The sequence below is a fragment of the Watersipora subatra genome, chromosome 4 (assembly GCF_963576615.1).
Source record: "Watersipora subatra chromosome 4, tzWatSuba1.1, whole genome shotgun sequence".
Lineage (NCBI taxonomy): Eukaryota > Metazoa > Bryozoa > Gymnolaemata > Cheilostomatida > Watersiporidae > Watersipora > Watersipora subatra.
Genome location: NC_088711.1, coordinates 26,906,879 through 26,924,483, shown reverse-complemented (window position 1 = coordinate 26,924,483; position 17,605 = coordinate 26,906,879). Strand labels below are relative to the sequence as shown.

Below are 17,605 nucleotides of genomic sequence, written 5' to 3'. Positions count from 1 at the left end.
AACAGATGGCATCAGAGCACCTTCCTGTACCTTCCTGTGTGTGTCGCTGTACTTGTGATGTTTAACTGCACGCTAGCCTATATATTGCACTTACAAATCAAACAAGAGGTGGTTAAATGTTATTTTCCAAGAGAAAACATTTATAATGTGTAACTTGTTAGCTCTGTACATAATTTCAACATAAGTTAAAACAGGGGTGAATGACTTGTAATCCTGCTGTTGGTGCGATCATGGATAATGGCATCAGCAAGGTTTTGCAGCTACTTGTAAGTGTATGGAGCTCCTGTGGTAACTGGGCTACTCAATAGTCTAACTGTTGCAATCACGAGAGGAAGTTGATAATATATTTGTTTCAGTAGTTATTTGAAAGGTATCTTCATCTATGTCTCCATGAAAGGCTCTGAATCATATTGTTTTTGATAGGCTGACAGCCTTTGTGATGAAGTGTTTCCGTCAAGCCAGTCTTTATGTGGAGATAGATCTGGATGTTCTTGACAAATCTTTAGTTTGGCTCAATAACCAGAAGAGTCGCTCAACTTCTGGCATGTTCGATGAGCCTGGTCGGGTCATACACTCGGACATGCAGGTGCGGTGTATTACTCTACTGTATGGCCTCTTGAGGCTATATTCATTATTAATCAGACAGTTTTCTTAGATGTAATGGTTTAGTCAGTACAGTCGTACCTCAACATACAAGTCTCCCAACATACGAGAAATTCGAAAAAATATCTGAGCAAATTTTTGCCTTGGGGTATGAGACGAATTTGAGATACGAGCATATGAGATAGTTCTTGATGCGGCCGCTAGGCGGCATCAAGAACTGTCTCATATGCTCGTATCTCAAATTCGTCTCATACCCCAAGGCAAAAATTTGCAAAGTACTGCGGCCGTTAGGCGGCCGAGTACGTGAGAGGTTGCTTACGAGAACGAGCAACGCTTGGTGTTTCTCATCGGATCAGTTTGAAAAAGTTTTAAACAGGTGAAGATGAAAAAAGATGGAAAACGAAAAAAAGTGAACACCTAAAGCGAAAATCAAGTTAGAATTAAGTTTATGGTAACTTAGGATTCAAACTTAATTTTAAATGTGTGTCTAATAAGTTAAGTTCATTTAAATTGAATTTCAAGTTTATGTTATGTTACGTAGTGCCACAAAAGTGTAGCGTACTAAAGGTGTCGCTGTCAAGTCTCTCTTTCACCACTTTTAGCCGCTACCATTTGTTTCGAAGGTGAAAACTCAATACAGTACTGTACATGATAATGTTACATTTTATTGTAGATCATAACCACTAGATAGGTATTTCTTATTTATGAGCGTAGGTGCTGAATTAAAACAATTAACAACACATTTTGCCATCATAATATTCTGTTATATTGTGGTTTGTTTTAGAGTGTGGGAATGGGTTAAGTTATATTTAGTTATTTCATATAAAAAAGATTGACTTGAGATACGAGAGAATTGACATACAAGCTCGGTTCCAGAGCGCTTTAGGCTTGTATGTCGAGGTGTGACTGCACTGTTATTTATGTTGCTTGTTTGCACTTACGGGTATGATTTGTATTAATATAGCATCTACATTACTGCAGTCTATCTTCTGGTGGTCTTGTTTGCACTTACGGGTATGATTTGTATTAATATAGCATCTACATTACTGCAGTCTATCTTCTGGTGGTCTTGCTTGCACTTACGGGTATGATTTGTAGTAATATAGCATCTACATTACTGCAGTCTATTTTCTGGTGGTCTTGCTTGGTAGTTTTCTGCTCACATCATAATTTCATAAATCTAATTTGTGATTCTTAAAACCATCTATCAAATGTCTGATGTTGAGAAAGCTTGTTTTCGTTTCCTCACTGCGCTGTTCATAAGAAGAACCGGGAAACTACTGTAAGCTATTGACTGGCAATTGCTTTTTGCAATTGACATTTAGAGCAAAAAATTCACTTTATATTTATAAATTCAATTTATAGTTATGTTTTGCTTATCTGAACTTTGTCAGCCAAGGTCACCAGCTGCACACAAAAAGCTTCTACAAGAATTATTCAAACATAAGAAAGTGAAGGTGTCTATATTGCGCTATTTTAAACTTTTACTGCCTAGTATTATCTTTATTTCTATTTTTAGTGAACTCAACTCGATAAAATAATTTATTCCTTTTCCCTGTATGACTTGAGTCAGTGATATAACCTTTACATGACCTTGCTCACAAGTGTTTCGTGTCTGTAGGGAGGCGTATCAGGCGGTATTACTCTATCGGCTTTCGTTGTGATTGCCATATTGGAAGATGTAACTGGGTCCGAACTGACCTCGAGAACTGACAGCTTAGCGAGCACCATCAGCTATCTGGAAAACAGCATGTCGACTATTGAGAACAACGCCTATCAGATGTCAATAGTCACCTATGCGCTTCACTTGGCCGAGAGTAACCAGGCAGATGCCTTCCTCATCAAACTAGAGGCTCTTCAGAGCACTGATGGTTAGCTATAGATCACATTTCATTGTTTTTTAGATGGTTGTCCACCAAAAAGTTTGATTAGTTTTCAAGCCAATAAGAATATGATTCAGTGTTCAGACATGCTTGACAGACACATTAGTTCACTGGCTACACGAAACTGCGAAATAATCGGTCATTTGTCTTTCTCGTCAACCTTGTACCTTTTGTTGTTAAAGGAACTAGTAATCGTTGTTTGTGCAATGTACACTAACCATTTGGCATATTGGTGTGTCAGTGGGAATTTCATTTATTTAGCTGGCCTCGTGTGGTGGCAAGGCTCTGGCCCATCAGCATCGGTTGAGATGACGTCTTACGCCCTTCTTACTTACGTAAAGAGGAATGACTTGGCCATGGCTAAAGGTGTTGCTCTATGGTTAACAGAGACTCGTAACAGCGCTGGTGGTTATCACAGTACTCAGGTTAGTTTATGGATGCGCAGGAAAATTCACTAAATATCTTTGTTTATTATTCTGAATAGGCGTGCATCTCTAATTTGGTTGAATGATCTAATTCATGTTGATATGGTTCTGGGTGAGATTCTTTTAATGTACTATTTTCCGAGTTGGCCTGTCTAATAGTACACAGTGTTGATGGTTGAATTTTTTTGTGGGCCCCGAATGGTGTTTGACTGTAATCTCTCGCACTATCTTTTGTTTACACTTTCATAAGCATTGTCTTCTTGTCATGTTCAATATTTTTGTTTACAGGACACTACTCTTGGGCTACAATCTCTGGCTGCTTACGCTCAACTTGTATTTTCGAATTCCACAAATCTACTCGTGAAATTTGAGACGAGTGAAGGAGGCGCCTACGATCATACAATAACCTCTGCTAATGCTATTCTCACCAAAAAACACTCAGTAAGTTGAGTTCTACTAGGAAGTATTTGTATGCCTACCTTGCATGATCCAGTTGTAAACTTACTAAACCATGTCTCGTCTTTTAGTTTGTTCCAGCTGAGAGTATCTCCAGAGTTACAGCTGATATATCTGGATATGGTTCAACTGTGGTCACAGTAAGTATGGCTTATTTATATTCATAAATGAGTCATGTCCAAGTGTAACGACACGTGTACATCATTCGTTTTAGAAAAAAACTTTTAAAACGGCTCGCCTTAGAATCTTTACAAAAACATTGATCCTGCATTATAGAATTAACAGATTGACCCAAAATTTTGTCGCAGTAAATTTATGACTTTGAGTCATTTTGTCATAAAAGTAAACTTGTTAGTTTTCTTTCAAGTCAGATTTCACAGCATAATATCGCAGTTTCCAAATTGTTTTATTTTTGTTTTAGGATTGATGACCAAAAATTGTGAGCAGTGACCTAAACCTATTTCTGTCAGTGACATTTTTCAACATTAGCCTGAGAACCATATTTTTATGTTAGACAAGGGAGTCTCCATTTTTTCTGCGGAAGCGATATAGTTTTTTTGCAGCCGGCTTCACTAAACTAAAAGAATATTAAGCATGGCTTCTGTTTTTCAAATGCATTGATTTTTGTGCAAAACTTTGTGTTGGTTCCTAAAAACTTTAGATTAAAGCTCTATGACAGAAGCTCTAGTTTTTATAGCGAAAATACCGCGCGCATGTCAGAAAAGGTTTTTGGCATGAATTAACTTTGTCGGAACAAGCAAAAAGTTGTTTTTAAATTCCTCATAGGTTTTCTCACATTTTTATGTCATTTACCTTATTTAATAAAACACAGGGCTGACAATTGCAAATGTTAAATGAATTGGTGCTATCTATGTGAGTGTTTTCAAACGCGTATCAAAGGACAGTTGAAACACCTTAATAACTCTCAAGCTATAAATAAAACCCTACCTGAGTTCTGTATCTATTTGTCAGTTTCTAGCAAGGCTTCAGCTCAGCAGACAAATATGTGTCAAATGTCTGTAAATATATAAGATATAGATGTCTGTTAATATATAAAATATAGATGTCTGTAAATATATAAGATATAGATGTCTGTAAATATATAAGATATAAATGTCTGTAAATATATAAGATATAGATGTCTGTAAATATATAAGATATAGATGTCTGTAAATATATAAGATATAGATGTCTGTAAATATATAAGATATAAATGTCTGTAAATATATAAGATATAGATGTCTGTAAATATATAAGATATAGATGTCTGTAAATATATAAGATATAGATGTCTGTAAATATATAAGATATAAATGTCTGTAAATATATAAGATATAGATGTCTGTAAATATATAAGATATAGATGTCTGTAAATATATAAGATATAGATGTCTGTAAATATATAAGATATAGATGTCTGTAAATATATAAGATATAAATGTCTGTAAATATATAAGATATAGATGTCTGTAAATATATAAGATATAAATGTCTGCAAATATATAAAATATAAATGTCTGTAAATATATAGAATATAAATGCACAGTTAGGTTTGTAAAATTTAATGAAACAACTTTATTAGCTGCTCAATGGGGCTTAAAAAGGTGATTGGCTTATCCGGTTATTTTACTAACCAATATTATTAAATGTTATTATATTATTAATAATTATTAAAAACGTATTATTAAAAATAACTAATCATTTTGTTAGTGAAAGTCATTTCTTTGTCTTATCATAATCCACTCATCTTGTTAGTTATAATGGATTTTTAAAGGTTAGTCTGTCATTTTTTTATACTGCAGCCTGCATAGAACGATGCTGTTGATCTAAACCATAGATATATATACCTATAGATATATATAGGTATATATATCTATGATCTAAACATATAAGGCTAGATAATTGAAATACTTACTCTGTACTCTATAACAGTAGATGAAACAACTAGCCGTTCTATTTTGTTGGAGATTAGATACATGTAATTGAAATACTTACATTGTACTCTGTAACAGGAGATGAGATAACCAGCCAATCTATTTTGTTGTCTCAGGTTTGTTTCCTGTGTTTTTCATACTGTAATTAACCCGCTTATATACTCAGGCCTGCACCGGGTATAATGTGGGGACCTTAACAGAGGAGCCAACTACCAAGGTCGTAACCGATGTAACCAAACCAAGTGATGATTCACCAAAAACTAATCTTGAGGCCTGCATTTTATACTTCGGTGAAGGAGGTGAGAATGCACCAACTAATATCGACTAACTATTTGTATTTCTTTTTCACTTTATTGTTCTACTTCGTAAGAAAATGGTATATGTACTAGTAGTAGTATGGGTTGACCCTAAGGTAGTGGTATGGGTTGACCCTAAGGTAGTAGTATGGGTTGACCCTAAGGTAGTAGTATAGGTTGACCCTAAGGTAGCAGTATGGGTTGACCCTAAGGTAGTGGTATGCATTGACCCTAAGGTAGTGGTATGGATTGACCCTAAGGTAGTGGTATGGGTTGTTCCTAAGGTAGTGGTATGGGTTGACCCTAAGGTAGCAGTATGGGTTGACCCTAAGGTAGTAGTATGGGTTTACCCTAAGGTAGTGGTATGGGTTGACCCTAAGGTAGCAGTATGGGTTGACCCTAAGGTAGCAGTATGGGTTGACCCTAAGGTAGTAGTATAGGTTGACCCTAAGGTAGCAGTATGGGTTGACCCTAAGGTAGCAGTATGGGTTGATCCTAAGGTAGTAGTATAGGTTGACCTTAAGGTAGCAGTATGTGTTGACTCTAAGGTAGTGGTATGGGTTGACTCTAAGGTAGTGGTATGGGTTGACCCTAAGGTAGTGGTATGGGCTGACCCTAAGGTAGCAGTATGGGTTGACTCTAAGGTAGTGGTATGGGTTGACTCTAAGGTAGTGGTATGGGGTTTGCAGTACAGCAGTCGGCAGCAGTACACACAGTCAGTTTTTTAGAAAAGTTCAAGCTTTCAAGAGCGCCTTATGATGTGAAAAATATGGTGCGTGTATGGTATGCACATGCGTTTATAATGGTTGTATAGCTAGCCAGACCTACAGTTAACAGCATTCTATTAATTAAAGATTACACAGTGTTACTACAATTATTGTTGGAATATCTATGTAGGCTCTAATAATGATCTTGCGAAGTTGTCTTTTTTTGTTGGTGTCATGACTGGCCAATTTCATGCTACAGCCAGTCACCTGATAAGGGAATAGCACGAAACTGATCTGTTGTGATATCAACAAAGAAAAGACAAACCCAACATATGTATTAGCTAACATTATCCAACATTGTAGTTGTATATTTACATGTAAATATATTTATGGTTTTAAGTTTCACTATAATAAGAGCTAGCAGATGCACTCGCACAGCGACAACTTTGTTTTAATGTTGACGGTTACGGTTCAGATGAGATCTGAAGCAGTAACATCTTGAAGCAACCTAAATCCTATTTGTACCATCTTCTTAAGCTCAGCTGCTTGGTAAAATTTACCTTTTATATACGTAGCTACGGTTTTACTCATGGTTTTGTTGTACATGTTCCAATATATGCCTCTTCATGTTCCAGTGTATAATACTATGTGTTTTAGTTTATATCATTGTATGCTTTAGTGTATATCACCACATTTTCCAGTGTATATCGCTATATGTTCCAGTGTATACCACTACGTGTTTTAGGGTATAACACTACAACAGCATTTTTAACCTGCTGTATACATAAAGTCTTGCAAAAATTCAATTGCATTTAGCAGTACAATTCACCTGATTTTAGAAAGATTAATTGGGAAGCACTAGTCCAAGTCTCACCTAGATATAAACCGATATAAACGATATAAAAGACATAGTTATAAAGTGGAGCGTCTGCGTCAGTCTACCACTAATGTTGTTCATCACTGTTTTTATGTGAATGTTCAATATCTGCCTGCCTCGCTACTACACAACTCTTGATATTATGCGGCAGATTCTGGGATGGGATTAACAGAAGTCAAGCTGCCAACAGGATTTTCAGTTGATCTGGAGGATACAGTACTCAAGTCAGGTGATCTGGCACGTATGGAATCTACCTCGGACGGTCTAGCGTTTTATTGGAACGTTGTAAGTATTATGTCGAATAATCATGCAGCCATTGCTACTGTTTTACCAAACATGTGTCTTATACATCGCCAAGTCCTTGTGAAAGCTGATTGTCCTGGATTGGTTTGTAAGGTTGTTAGGAAAGTTCAACGATTATAAAGCGATTGCTTCACTAGCTAAGTAAGGTCTTGCCACTTACTAGATAGTTTTGAAGCTGCTCATTTAGGCTTGTAGCTGACATTTACCCGTTGTTTCTGTTGACAGATAACTCCAGAGGAATCATGTGTTGTCATACAAATGGTACAAGATACTGTAGTAAATGATGTGCAAGACAGCTATGTGACTGGCGCTCAATACTACAAGACAGGTTTGATATTTATCCCATGACTGAACGAGCAGAGCGAAGTTGGAGAGTTTTTATGATAAATGCATGTGCACACAACTTACGAAAATTTTTCATCAACATTTTCGCCAACCCTTGTTTCAAAATCTCATCAACAAATTTAACCATCGTTTTGTAGTGTCGTTAAAGTATAATAACGATACAAAACACATATAAGCCTATTTAAGTATGTTACCAAGTCTTTGTAAATTGTCGACAATATCTTAAAACTTACCCATCTGATCGGAATACCTATACACAAATAGACAGATTAATTTGGCCGAAATCGCCACAAAACGCTTGAAAAGCTTGGTTTAATAAAAGTTAAGACTGGCCTACGATATGCCAATAAAGTCATACGACAGATAGTAGAACTATTTAGCAGTGCGAATTTCACGAGAAAACCGTGCTAATTTCACCAGTCTATGGCATTGTTTACTTTTAATCGAAATTATTCGAAGGTTTCTGTAATAAACGTAGACCGTTTGAGGCGTAGGCCGATTTACAGGTACGAAATTGTGGTACACAGTTTATCAGCCTGTGTTTTTTGTCCAATCACCGAAGGTTTCATTAAATTATTTAAATAAACGTTAGCCAAAATTCTTTACAACTTATGTACAAACTAGGGCCGAACTACAATGCCCCTTTATGACGAGAACATTTTTTTTATTTTGCTGCAGTTTGCAGAAAACTTACAGACGCGTGAACACTCATACTTGCTTTCTGTTAAAGATCGCTATCAAAACATTCTACATTGAACACAACCAACTTTCAAACTGTGTATAGTACACAGTAGCTTGCTATTTTACTTCTAATTTTGAATTTCAGAGTTATAATAAACATATTTCCTTATTGTTGTTAAAATACATACATTACAGTAGGTTAGGCCTACAGCTTTAATTAATATTTTTTTTATTGTTGTAAAACATTGTTGTATTAAACCAAGCTTTTCAAGCGTTTTGTGGCGATTTTCGGTCAAATCAAGTTGTAAATAGTTTTGAGATAGTAGTAGATTAGGTGTGATTTTTTTACAACCTTTTGTTTTGCATAATTGACTTTTTGAATTTAATTTCAAAACAACTTGACAACAACCATGGACATACAACTTCCCAGAAAACCGCGTCGCGGCTGACGCAGTGGTCATCCACGTGTCTCTCAATTATTACAGCGCAATAGGAGGATAAATAGGAAGATAAATAGGAAGATAAATAGGAAGATAAATAGGAAGATAAATAGGAGAATAAATAGGTCCTCACAGCAACCATCTACATCAAATGCTAATGTTCAACAACACGCTACTCAAATTAATAACGACAACTCATCTGATTCAGATAATTCTTTAGTAGATGTTGTAGGCGATGTAAATGACATCTACTTGGCAGCCCCTTTGTTTCCAGATGATGATCATGATTTTATGGACATCATTGACCATGAAAATATTGCACAAAACAATATTGCTCCTCCCAATGCTGCCCCCTTCATCACATTCCTCATTTTCAATCTTTAGATTGTCCTGCTTTTCAAGAACTGCGTAACAACTTTCTAGGCAAACTTGACAACAACATATCACAGCTCACATGTACTGGATGTAATGAAAAATATTTTATTACATACAATGCTCAAATACAACTATGTCATACATGCTAACAAGTTAGACCTGACGCTGTTAATAAATTTGGTGCAGCCAACAATATGGAACCAGGTCCATCTGTTGAATTGTTATCTTCTCTTACACTTATAGAACAGTTACTCATTGCTCAGGTTAATCCTACAATTTCTATATTCCGTCTTCCGCTGTATGACTATGATTATACCTGGTTTCAACCCAACTTTACCTCCAAAATAAATTGTTAGTTGCACCTTTTTAGAGTCGTGCTCCCTCAAATTTATTTTATATCATCTCAAACAAGTCTCATTTACGCTATACTCTGTCAATTCCTGCTGAGAACTACTTTTTCAACCAACAGTACCCTTTCTTTTTTCAATTATCACTTTGGTCATGGGCTGTATGACTGTGGAATTTCTAGTTGATTGTAAATTGCTTTCATATTGGCTATTTAATCCTTTGTTACTATTTGGTGGGTCAGAATTGTATGGATTGCTGATACAGGTTCATATCATTCATTTAGAGACTGGCAGCCGATCATTCTACAACCCACAAACTTTTCAAGTGGTAGATGATGTCACACCCGGGTCTGGGACTACAGCCGGTGCTGCCTATTCACTCTTTGCAATCACTGCAGCTGCTCTCTTTCTCTATACACTCTAATCGACCAGTGACAACCTTTTTTTATATCTCAACATAACATTTGTGACTCTCATAATTTTTACCTATAAGCAATTTGCTCTAAGCTATAATCATGTATAGTTCTATCTGACTGCTCAACCAAACTACTGCTTTTGATGTATTTTTACTCATGAATGTATATTTACTGGCTATATACACTTTTCGTACATACAATGCTTCTTTTCGAAACACTATTAATAAAATGTAACGATTACACTTGTACACTATTCTGAATGCGCTATTTGGTAGGTCAAGGAATAGAGACGATGAGGACATGGCTAAAACTAACACATCGTGTGTCTTCATTAGGGAAGCGCCTTAGTAAAAAATACATTCTTAACAACATTGATAAGTACAAATTTGAAGATGTCAATATATGAATTCGAACAGCAACTATTCAGAGCCGGAGAACTCTGAACCAGAATTATGCCCTGGCTTTCTCCGTGGAGACTTTCTGGTTTTTAAATTTTCTTTTGGAATCCAGTCATAATCAATATCTCCGCCTCCTTGAGTTCCCATCTCTACTTTCCTTGGCTTTGAACTAGTCAATCTCTTAGACTACAAAAAAGATAGGGATGTACGAAAGTCATCATAACAGGGCGATTCGGTACTATGTAGATTGAGAGCCAAGGGAAAGCAGTTTGCGTGCTAAACTTACCGCAGATGAGAAGACAGTTTGTTGAAGGGCTACTATGACGAGGAGAGCGAGGGCTGCCAGAGTCACATACAAAAAGAACCTACAAAATATGTAAATGAGACAATTTTATGCATATGCACAATGATTATTTGAGACAGTGTTAATCAAGCCTTGCAAAATGCATATATAAATCTCAAGGTTGGCAGGTCCGGTTATAGCAATAAAATTTTAGAAATGAAAAATCTGCTGAGCACTGGATTTGAATTGAGAACTTCTAGTTTTGCAGACAGGCACTCGTCGAATACACTACATTGTCCAACTGACTATACTATGGAATAAATTGGACACATACTTATTACACATGCCAATATTTCATGGCTTCATGCTCAACACTGCAGCTAGCGTTATGTGTGAAGCCATACTTTAAAAAAATACTTGCCCATACATTAAGAAAAATGCTTAAACTCAAATGGTCAAGACTATTGCAATCAATATAAAGCCGTAGTAGGTACAACATGAATTACACACATGAAATAAACACAACCTATGCAACACCGGGCATTCAGTAGTATGAGAATATAATTCCTACGATGCGATTTTTAAAATCGCTTGAGCGAGATGATAACGACTTAGGAACATCTGGGCAATATTACTATACTAGTTATTAGGAAGTAGAACCTTGTCTTGAGCTGATACTGAGATAATATCTACATGTAAACCTCTGAAGGTGACTCCCGACTACTATTATAGTCTACTAAAGGTGACTACCGACTACTATAGTCTACTAAAGGTGACTACCGACTACTATAGTCTACTAAAGGTGACCACCGACTACTATAGTCTACTAAATGAAAAGAAACAAGTATCTTGGTGCTTTTCTAACTATCCTTACGTTTCTCCGTCAAAGCCTTCGGTGGCGTCTGTGATCATAACGGTCTCATTAAACACGGCATCCATGTACTGTTTTCCCTCCTACATATACATAAAATAGTGTATTAAAGTACTTGGAAAAAAGTTGAAACAATGCAAACCCTTGTTATTCAAGCAGGCACTGTAACATCAGGTTTCACCGTGCTATAGTTCTTCTAACAAGCAGTAATCACGAGACCAGTGTAAATAAACATACAAAAGAGGCACTTGAATGACCAGAACTACTCACAGCATCCTGATAGTGTAAGTTGATGACGAGGCCAAAAGGTCTGCCATTAAAATTTTCACTCGGAACAAGGGAGTAGTCAAATGAAGCCTGTCGAGATGATTCAACAATTTTGTCCAGATTCAGTGTGGTGAACTAAAAGTAAAGAAGTATTGACAAGCGATCGGAGAAGCTAGGAGCTTGTTGTAAACATATGCAAGGAAGTGTGGATAATGCAACTTTGCATGTATATTGATGTTTTTTATAAACACACGCATGTTTAAAATATATAGTTTTGTGAATTGTAAAACTTATTGTAAAACAAGTAGGCATTGAATGAGTTCGATCAGCTAGAATGCTAGATTGATAGTCAAGTCCTCTCTGTTAATCTTGGTGAGCTGCTTATTTAAACGCACCTGAAAGTCCACTCACCATCGGAGGAGAACAAACACTAGGTAAGTGAAAACCATACGTTAGCTGTCATCTGAACGCAAAAGGTTATACAAACTTTATATGAGTAAAGTTTTCTTTTTAATTGTCTACCAATAGCAATTATGCACCCTTTGTTATACAGAAACGCAAGACTAATTAATGAAACCATTAAAAAAGAAAAATCGAGTTTTCGAATGACGAAATATTTAAATAAAAACGATCAGTTGATACTTGACCTCTCGACATGGACTGATACGATGTCCCTGTGCGAGGCAAAAACAACAAAGAAACATTACGAACAAAGGCAAGCTATTGTCATTTTTGCAGTCATTAACTAAACAACAGTAAGAATGCAATCGGATTTGGAACATCACAATGTCGTTACTTCACGCAGCTGGAGCAAGCATTATTACATACATTTTGAATAAAGTAGTTGAAGTCTTGTGGGTATCGGAAAGACGCTTCCATCGTGTTGACCTTGAAATTGGCTTTGCCATTGTTCTTAAAGCCAACAATGAGGCTGGCGACGGTTCCAGCAGGTAAGTTTGCACTATCTGCGGGTTTGATAAAAAGCAGGGTTGTCGCTGCATCAGGTGATTTCTTTGGCGTTCCATCATCCTCCTCCTCTTCCTCCTCATCAGTCGGTGTGTCAGAAGCCACCTGCATAAAAATTATTTTTTTAACGTACATGAGACAGCGAGACCAAAGTATGTGGCGTACAGTGTATAAGGGCAAATGATTAACGATTAAAGTGAAGAAGAATAGAGGCAAAATTCAGGAGCTCAGCAAAACTATGAGGTCTTCTCCATGGAATTTCATCTATTAATAGACAAGTAAGAGACATACTTGTAAAGTCGAAGCAATGCAGATAAGTTTTTTCTTATGATTGAGCAGCATTTGACAAAATAAAGCTTATCGACTTTATAATACTTGTAGTTGAGTTTGTTGACAGCTATTGTTGTGCTGAGACAAAACAATGTGCATCTGCAAAGATTACACTTTTATAGCCTCAAATATATTGTTCTATATATTACAGTTCATGAAAGCATAAGTTTCCTTCTCTCTAGCGCCAAAGTGCTGTAATATAGCTATGGTAAAGTTTATACTTGAGCTAGATATTTTAGAGAAATATTTTCAACACAAGCATTGTTAGTACGCACTGTGGAAGTATTCTACACTCTGCTGGCAGTATACACTAAAACTTGACAAGAGTTTCAAACAAGCGCCTACAGACTACAACGCAGTAAGGGAAGGTGTGACACAGCAATTTTAACAACTTCATATCGTACATAATAACTTCTTTATGCTTAGATTTCCGCCGACCTAAATTACATATTTGCCTCATTTGCTCTGCTCTCATGCAATGGAATGCTAAAATACTGAGGACTAAACATCTCAACTGTTGACTACACAATACTTCACATGGTTATATGAAGAAAAGATGAAACATTAGGTGGATTTCATATTTTTAGCATATCTAAAAAGGAAGATTTTTAATGTGCTGTTTTTAATATTTGAATAAGTTCAAGAATAGTAAAATAAAAGTACTACCAATGGGAAGTGGAGTAGATTTCGGAATATTTTGATAAAAATATACCATTGCTAATATTGAAAGGAGAGCAATGCGCAGTGGACTCCCATTCTTAAGTAATTTCCATCCACAGAATTAGGTAGAATGATAATTAATAATTAGGTGGGGGTTCTTATTTTATGAGAACACAACTCTTGATTAAAGTTGTCTTTTCATGATGATTTTAGTAAAATGCATAGACTGCCACTCTCATACCTTCTTTAAGTAAACACATAGAAATTTATATTGTCACAAATTTTGTAAAGTATATACTAAGTTTACAGGAATGTCTGCGTCATCAACTGACTCTTCCTCATCTATGATATCGTCCTCAGCTTCTACATCAGCTTCATCCTCTTGTGCTAGCGCCAATCCTACAGGAAAGTATGAGATATTTTGTAAATTCATGCACTAAATTAATGGAAAAACAAATCTGATGCTTTCGCAAAAAACAGCTAAATACTCTAACGCATAACTAGATCAGTTTCCTACATATGACTGGAAAATTACCTAGTTAACCAATCATGTCACAGTCTTTGACATGAAAAATACAAAAATATTCCAGATAGAAAAAGATGTGAAAGGAGATCTCCAGCAGGAAAAGATTCCCATTTCGACCGTGGTCAAGGTCAACCAGCAATACTAAATGCTATGGATGCAGCATACTACAATAGTATATTGTAATATAATGGATTCAGTAGATGTTTAAGGCAGTCAGTAAATACGTACTAATGTAATATTTTAAACTAATGATGAATTTTTGAATTAAATCAACCATACAATAGTTCTTGTCAATTAGTTCAAAAGAAATTTGATGCCATGCACTTTTTACGAACTGCCTAAATATTCATTTTTAAAGTGTGTAAAGAACTGTATTGTCATCTACTTTTCACTCAAATTTATTTCAAGTGATAACAAACACTAAGTTGAGAGAAAAAAATCATATATTGGAAATCATTGGTAACTGTATGCTCTAACATATACATATATATGGAAATTAATAGTAACTGTATGCTCTAACATATATAATATATATATATGGAGATTAATAGATCAATATTACCCAAAAAGTCGATAAATAAATTCAAGCTTATGAAAGAAAAATTGCATGCAGCACAAAATATTGGTTCATAAACAAATATGCCGATCTGTTATGCATTTTCAGAGTATGGATCTTCTACAGATTTGTGCTATTTAGATTTTTGGTCATGAAGATTTTGCTGACATGCATACATATCTGCAAAACTTGGCTGTGACATTCATGTCTGTAGGTAAACATGATAGCTTTTTCATCGAAAAAACTGAATATTCAGAACAAGTAAATACGAAATCAGTCCTGTTATGCTTACCTCATTTTGACTAAAGTTTTCATCAAAACAGCATGCAAGTACAGAGAATTTAGACAACAAGATAAATGGCACCATGTGAGGTGATATCTTAAAGGTTGACTTGCAACAAAATTCACATTACAGTTATTTGGTATCAAAAGGTTCACCATTTCTTACTCTGCCCTGTTGGCAAAAAATGTGGAAATGTGATTACAAACTCTTAAAAGCAAATAGTTGATCACAGCCATCACAAAAACGCCGTAGGTTGGAATCCCTCTCAAAACAGATCTAATGTGATGTAGTTGAACACGATGTACTTCTATTTATACGTTCATGCACCCTCATTCGTCGAAATATTTTCACAAATAAACTTGTGAAACTAAACCATGTCTATTGTCCTTGCGCATTTATTTCATTATAATTGTAGTGCTGTCACTTGATATCACTTGCAGCATTGATATCTCAAAACCTAGCTTAAAAATTAGTTTAATTTTTTAACCTCAGCTCAAGGGAGTGCATAGCATATCATCCTCTCAGAAACATGAGGAACCTGCTGGTCACCTGTGATAGTCAAAAAATGCTGCAGTGGTTCACTCCAATTGGCAGAAATTATGGGTCTCATGATCATATTATGACTAGATGATTAGACCAAGCTGAAACGAAACTGTAAAGTAGCAAGTATCTATATTTGATAGGGGCTTTCCGGTAGAAGTCGAAGTGTTAGTTATAAACTACTGCTACGAGAAGTGCTACACTGAGCCTTTTATTGGTCTTTCATTTCACGTGATCGCATCAAGTGTCAAAACAATAACCACGCCGAGTTGAGTACATCATCAAAATAAATGAATTCCAACCTACGACGTTTTTTTAACTGTTAGTTTTTGAGATTTTAAGAGCTTGTAATCACATTTCCACTTATCTTAAACCTACAACACAGCAGAGTAAGACATGGTGAACCTTTTGATACCAAATAACTGTAATGTAAATTTCGTTGCAAGTCAACCTTTAACCTGACCAGCTAGGCCTAGTCTGATTTTGCATTGAATCGCTTGCAAATTTTTGTATAAATTATCACGTTGATTTCAATTTTTACATGAACTTAATGACTCTCTGCTTTGACTAACCATTAACAAGACAAGTCCTAATGTTATGCATGTAAAAACATATACGGTACATGTCCTCATTTTCTCAAAGCTATAAAAACCAAGTCAAACTATTGCTGCAACAATCGAACACAACATAAACTATATGAGCAGTATTGAGCACAAATTGGTAGTAAGGTGATATCCCAATGTTGAAGAATTTCAAAATTTCATGAACTGTATTTGTTAGAATTTTTTTTTTCTGATGGTCAACTACTAGTACAACAAACAATGCACCAAACTTAATACAATTCATAGCTACTTCCAACAATAACTTATAATGTTCCAGGTACTCCAGTGCTGCCAATCCCTGATAAAGCGAGTACATATGATATTCATGCACCACATGATACATGCACTTTCATGAAAAACGAATCAAAATAACAAAATATATTTATACTTGGAATATGTCAATTATAAAATTAGACGTATAACGTGTACCAGCTAATGATTGAAATCAAGATTTTTGAGGTAACATATTTTAGTTGAACATTCATATATTGAGATACAATAGTAAAACTGATGCTCACTTTAAAACTGAGTAATTCAATCTTCTCGACGTTTTGCAGACTAAACATGTTCTTTTAACAACTACGAATTGCAACAAATCGTGACTTTCATTGATTATCTAATAGATAGAACTAAATAAACCGTCTTATTGGGTTAATCGGAAGTGTATATATAACTAACATGGCGGCAGCAACTAATGGAGACAGAAAAATCTTCACAACTTTCACACATTTTAACACATGCAAACATTTTAGTTTTAATGAGGCTATGCCAAATAACTAAAAGTCATAGATGCTCGAATTGGCCAATATACCTAAAGTTGCTACAATGACAAAATAAATTTTCTTACCACTATTTGAATGTTGGAGTATGACAGCTGGAAAAGCTATAAGCACAAGCAGCAAAAATGATGAAAACAACCTCATAGTGTCTCTGTTTATGTACAAATCCTTCAAGTGTTTAATAACAACTGTACAAAAAAATGCTACATTCAAGCCGGGTTCAAACGGAAATGGTGTGCAGCCACGTCCAATGGAGATCCTTAGCCAATCACATTGTAGACTACAGCAAATGCGTTGATGAGTTGGCTAGCGTTGGCGCAGCCCGAGTTTTATATACCGTCATAGCCTCTGCGTAGCATAAATGGCACATTCTACTCGCTTTTACTCTTCGGTGAATAAACTGAAAAAATTCGGAGTTGTCTACGTAGTAATAGATGTCTAAGATATTGCAGGTGG

The 17,605-nt window shown here is 35.7% G+C and overlaps 2 protein-coding genes across 2 annotated transcripts in view; one reads left to right on the top strand and one right to left on the bottom strand.

The window, feature by feature from the left end:
* Positions 1-10,330, top strand: part of LOC137392813 (CD109 antigen-like) — a 35,326-nt gene extending 24,996 nt beyond the window's left edge. Inside the window, exons 21-29 of the mRNA XM_068079144.1 lie at positions 424-586; positions 2,225-2,474; positions 2,748-2,911; positions 3,200-3,352; positions 3,439-3,507; positions 5,468-5,600; positions 7,333-7,466; positions 7,710-7,812; positions 9,957-10,330. Coding sequence (XP_067935245.1) covers positions 424-586; positions 2,225-2,474; positions 2,748-2,911; positions 3,200-3,352; positions 3,439-3,507; positions 5,468-5,600; positions 7,333-7,466; positions 7,710-7,812; positions 9,957-10,096 — 1,309 coding nt within the window. The 3' untranslated portion in view covers positions 10,097-10,330. The remainder of the gene's footprint in view (positions 1-423; positions 587-2,224; positions 2,475-2,747; positions 2,912-3,199; positions 3,353-3,438; positions 3,508-5,467; positions 5,601-7,332; positions 7,467-7,709; positions 7,813-9,956) is intronic.
* On the bottom strand, positions 10,129-17,388 carry LOC137392814 (translocon-associated protein subunit alpha-like). Its single transcript, XM_068079145.1, has 7 exons — positions 17,218-17,388; positions 14,171-14,262; positions 12,736-12,978; positions 11,911-12,042; positions 11,644-11,723; positions 10,773-10,851; positions 10,129-10,672 (listed from the first exon to the last, which is right to left on the bottom strand). The coding sequence occupies exons 1-7, from the start codon at positions 17,291-17,293 to the stop codon at positions 10,508-10,510; spliced, it is 867 nt and encodes a 288-aa protein (XP_067935246.1). The 5' UTR covers positions 17,294-17,388; the 3' UTR covers positions 10,129-10,507.
* Positions 17,389-17,605: the final 217 nt, after the last annotated feature.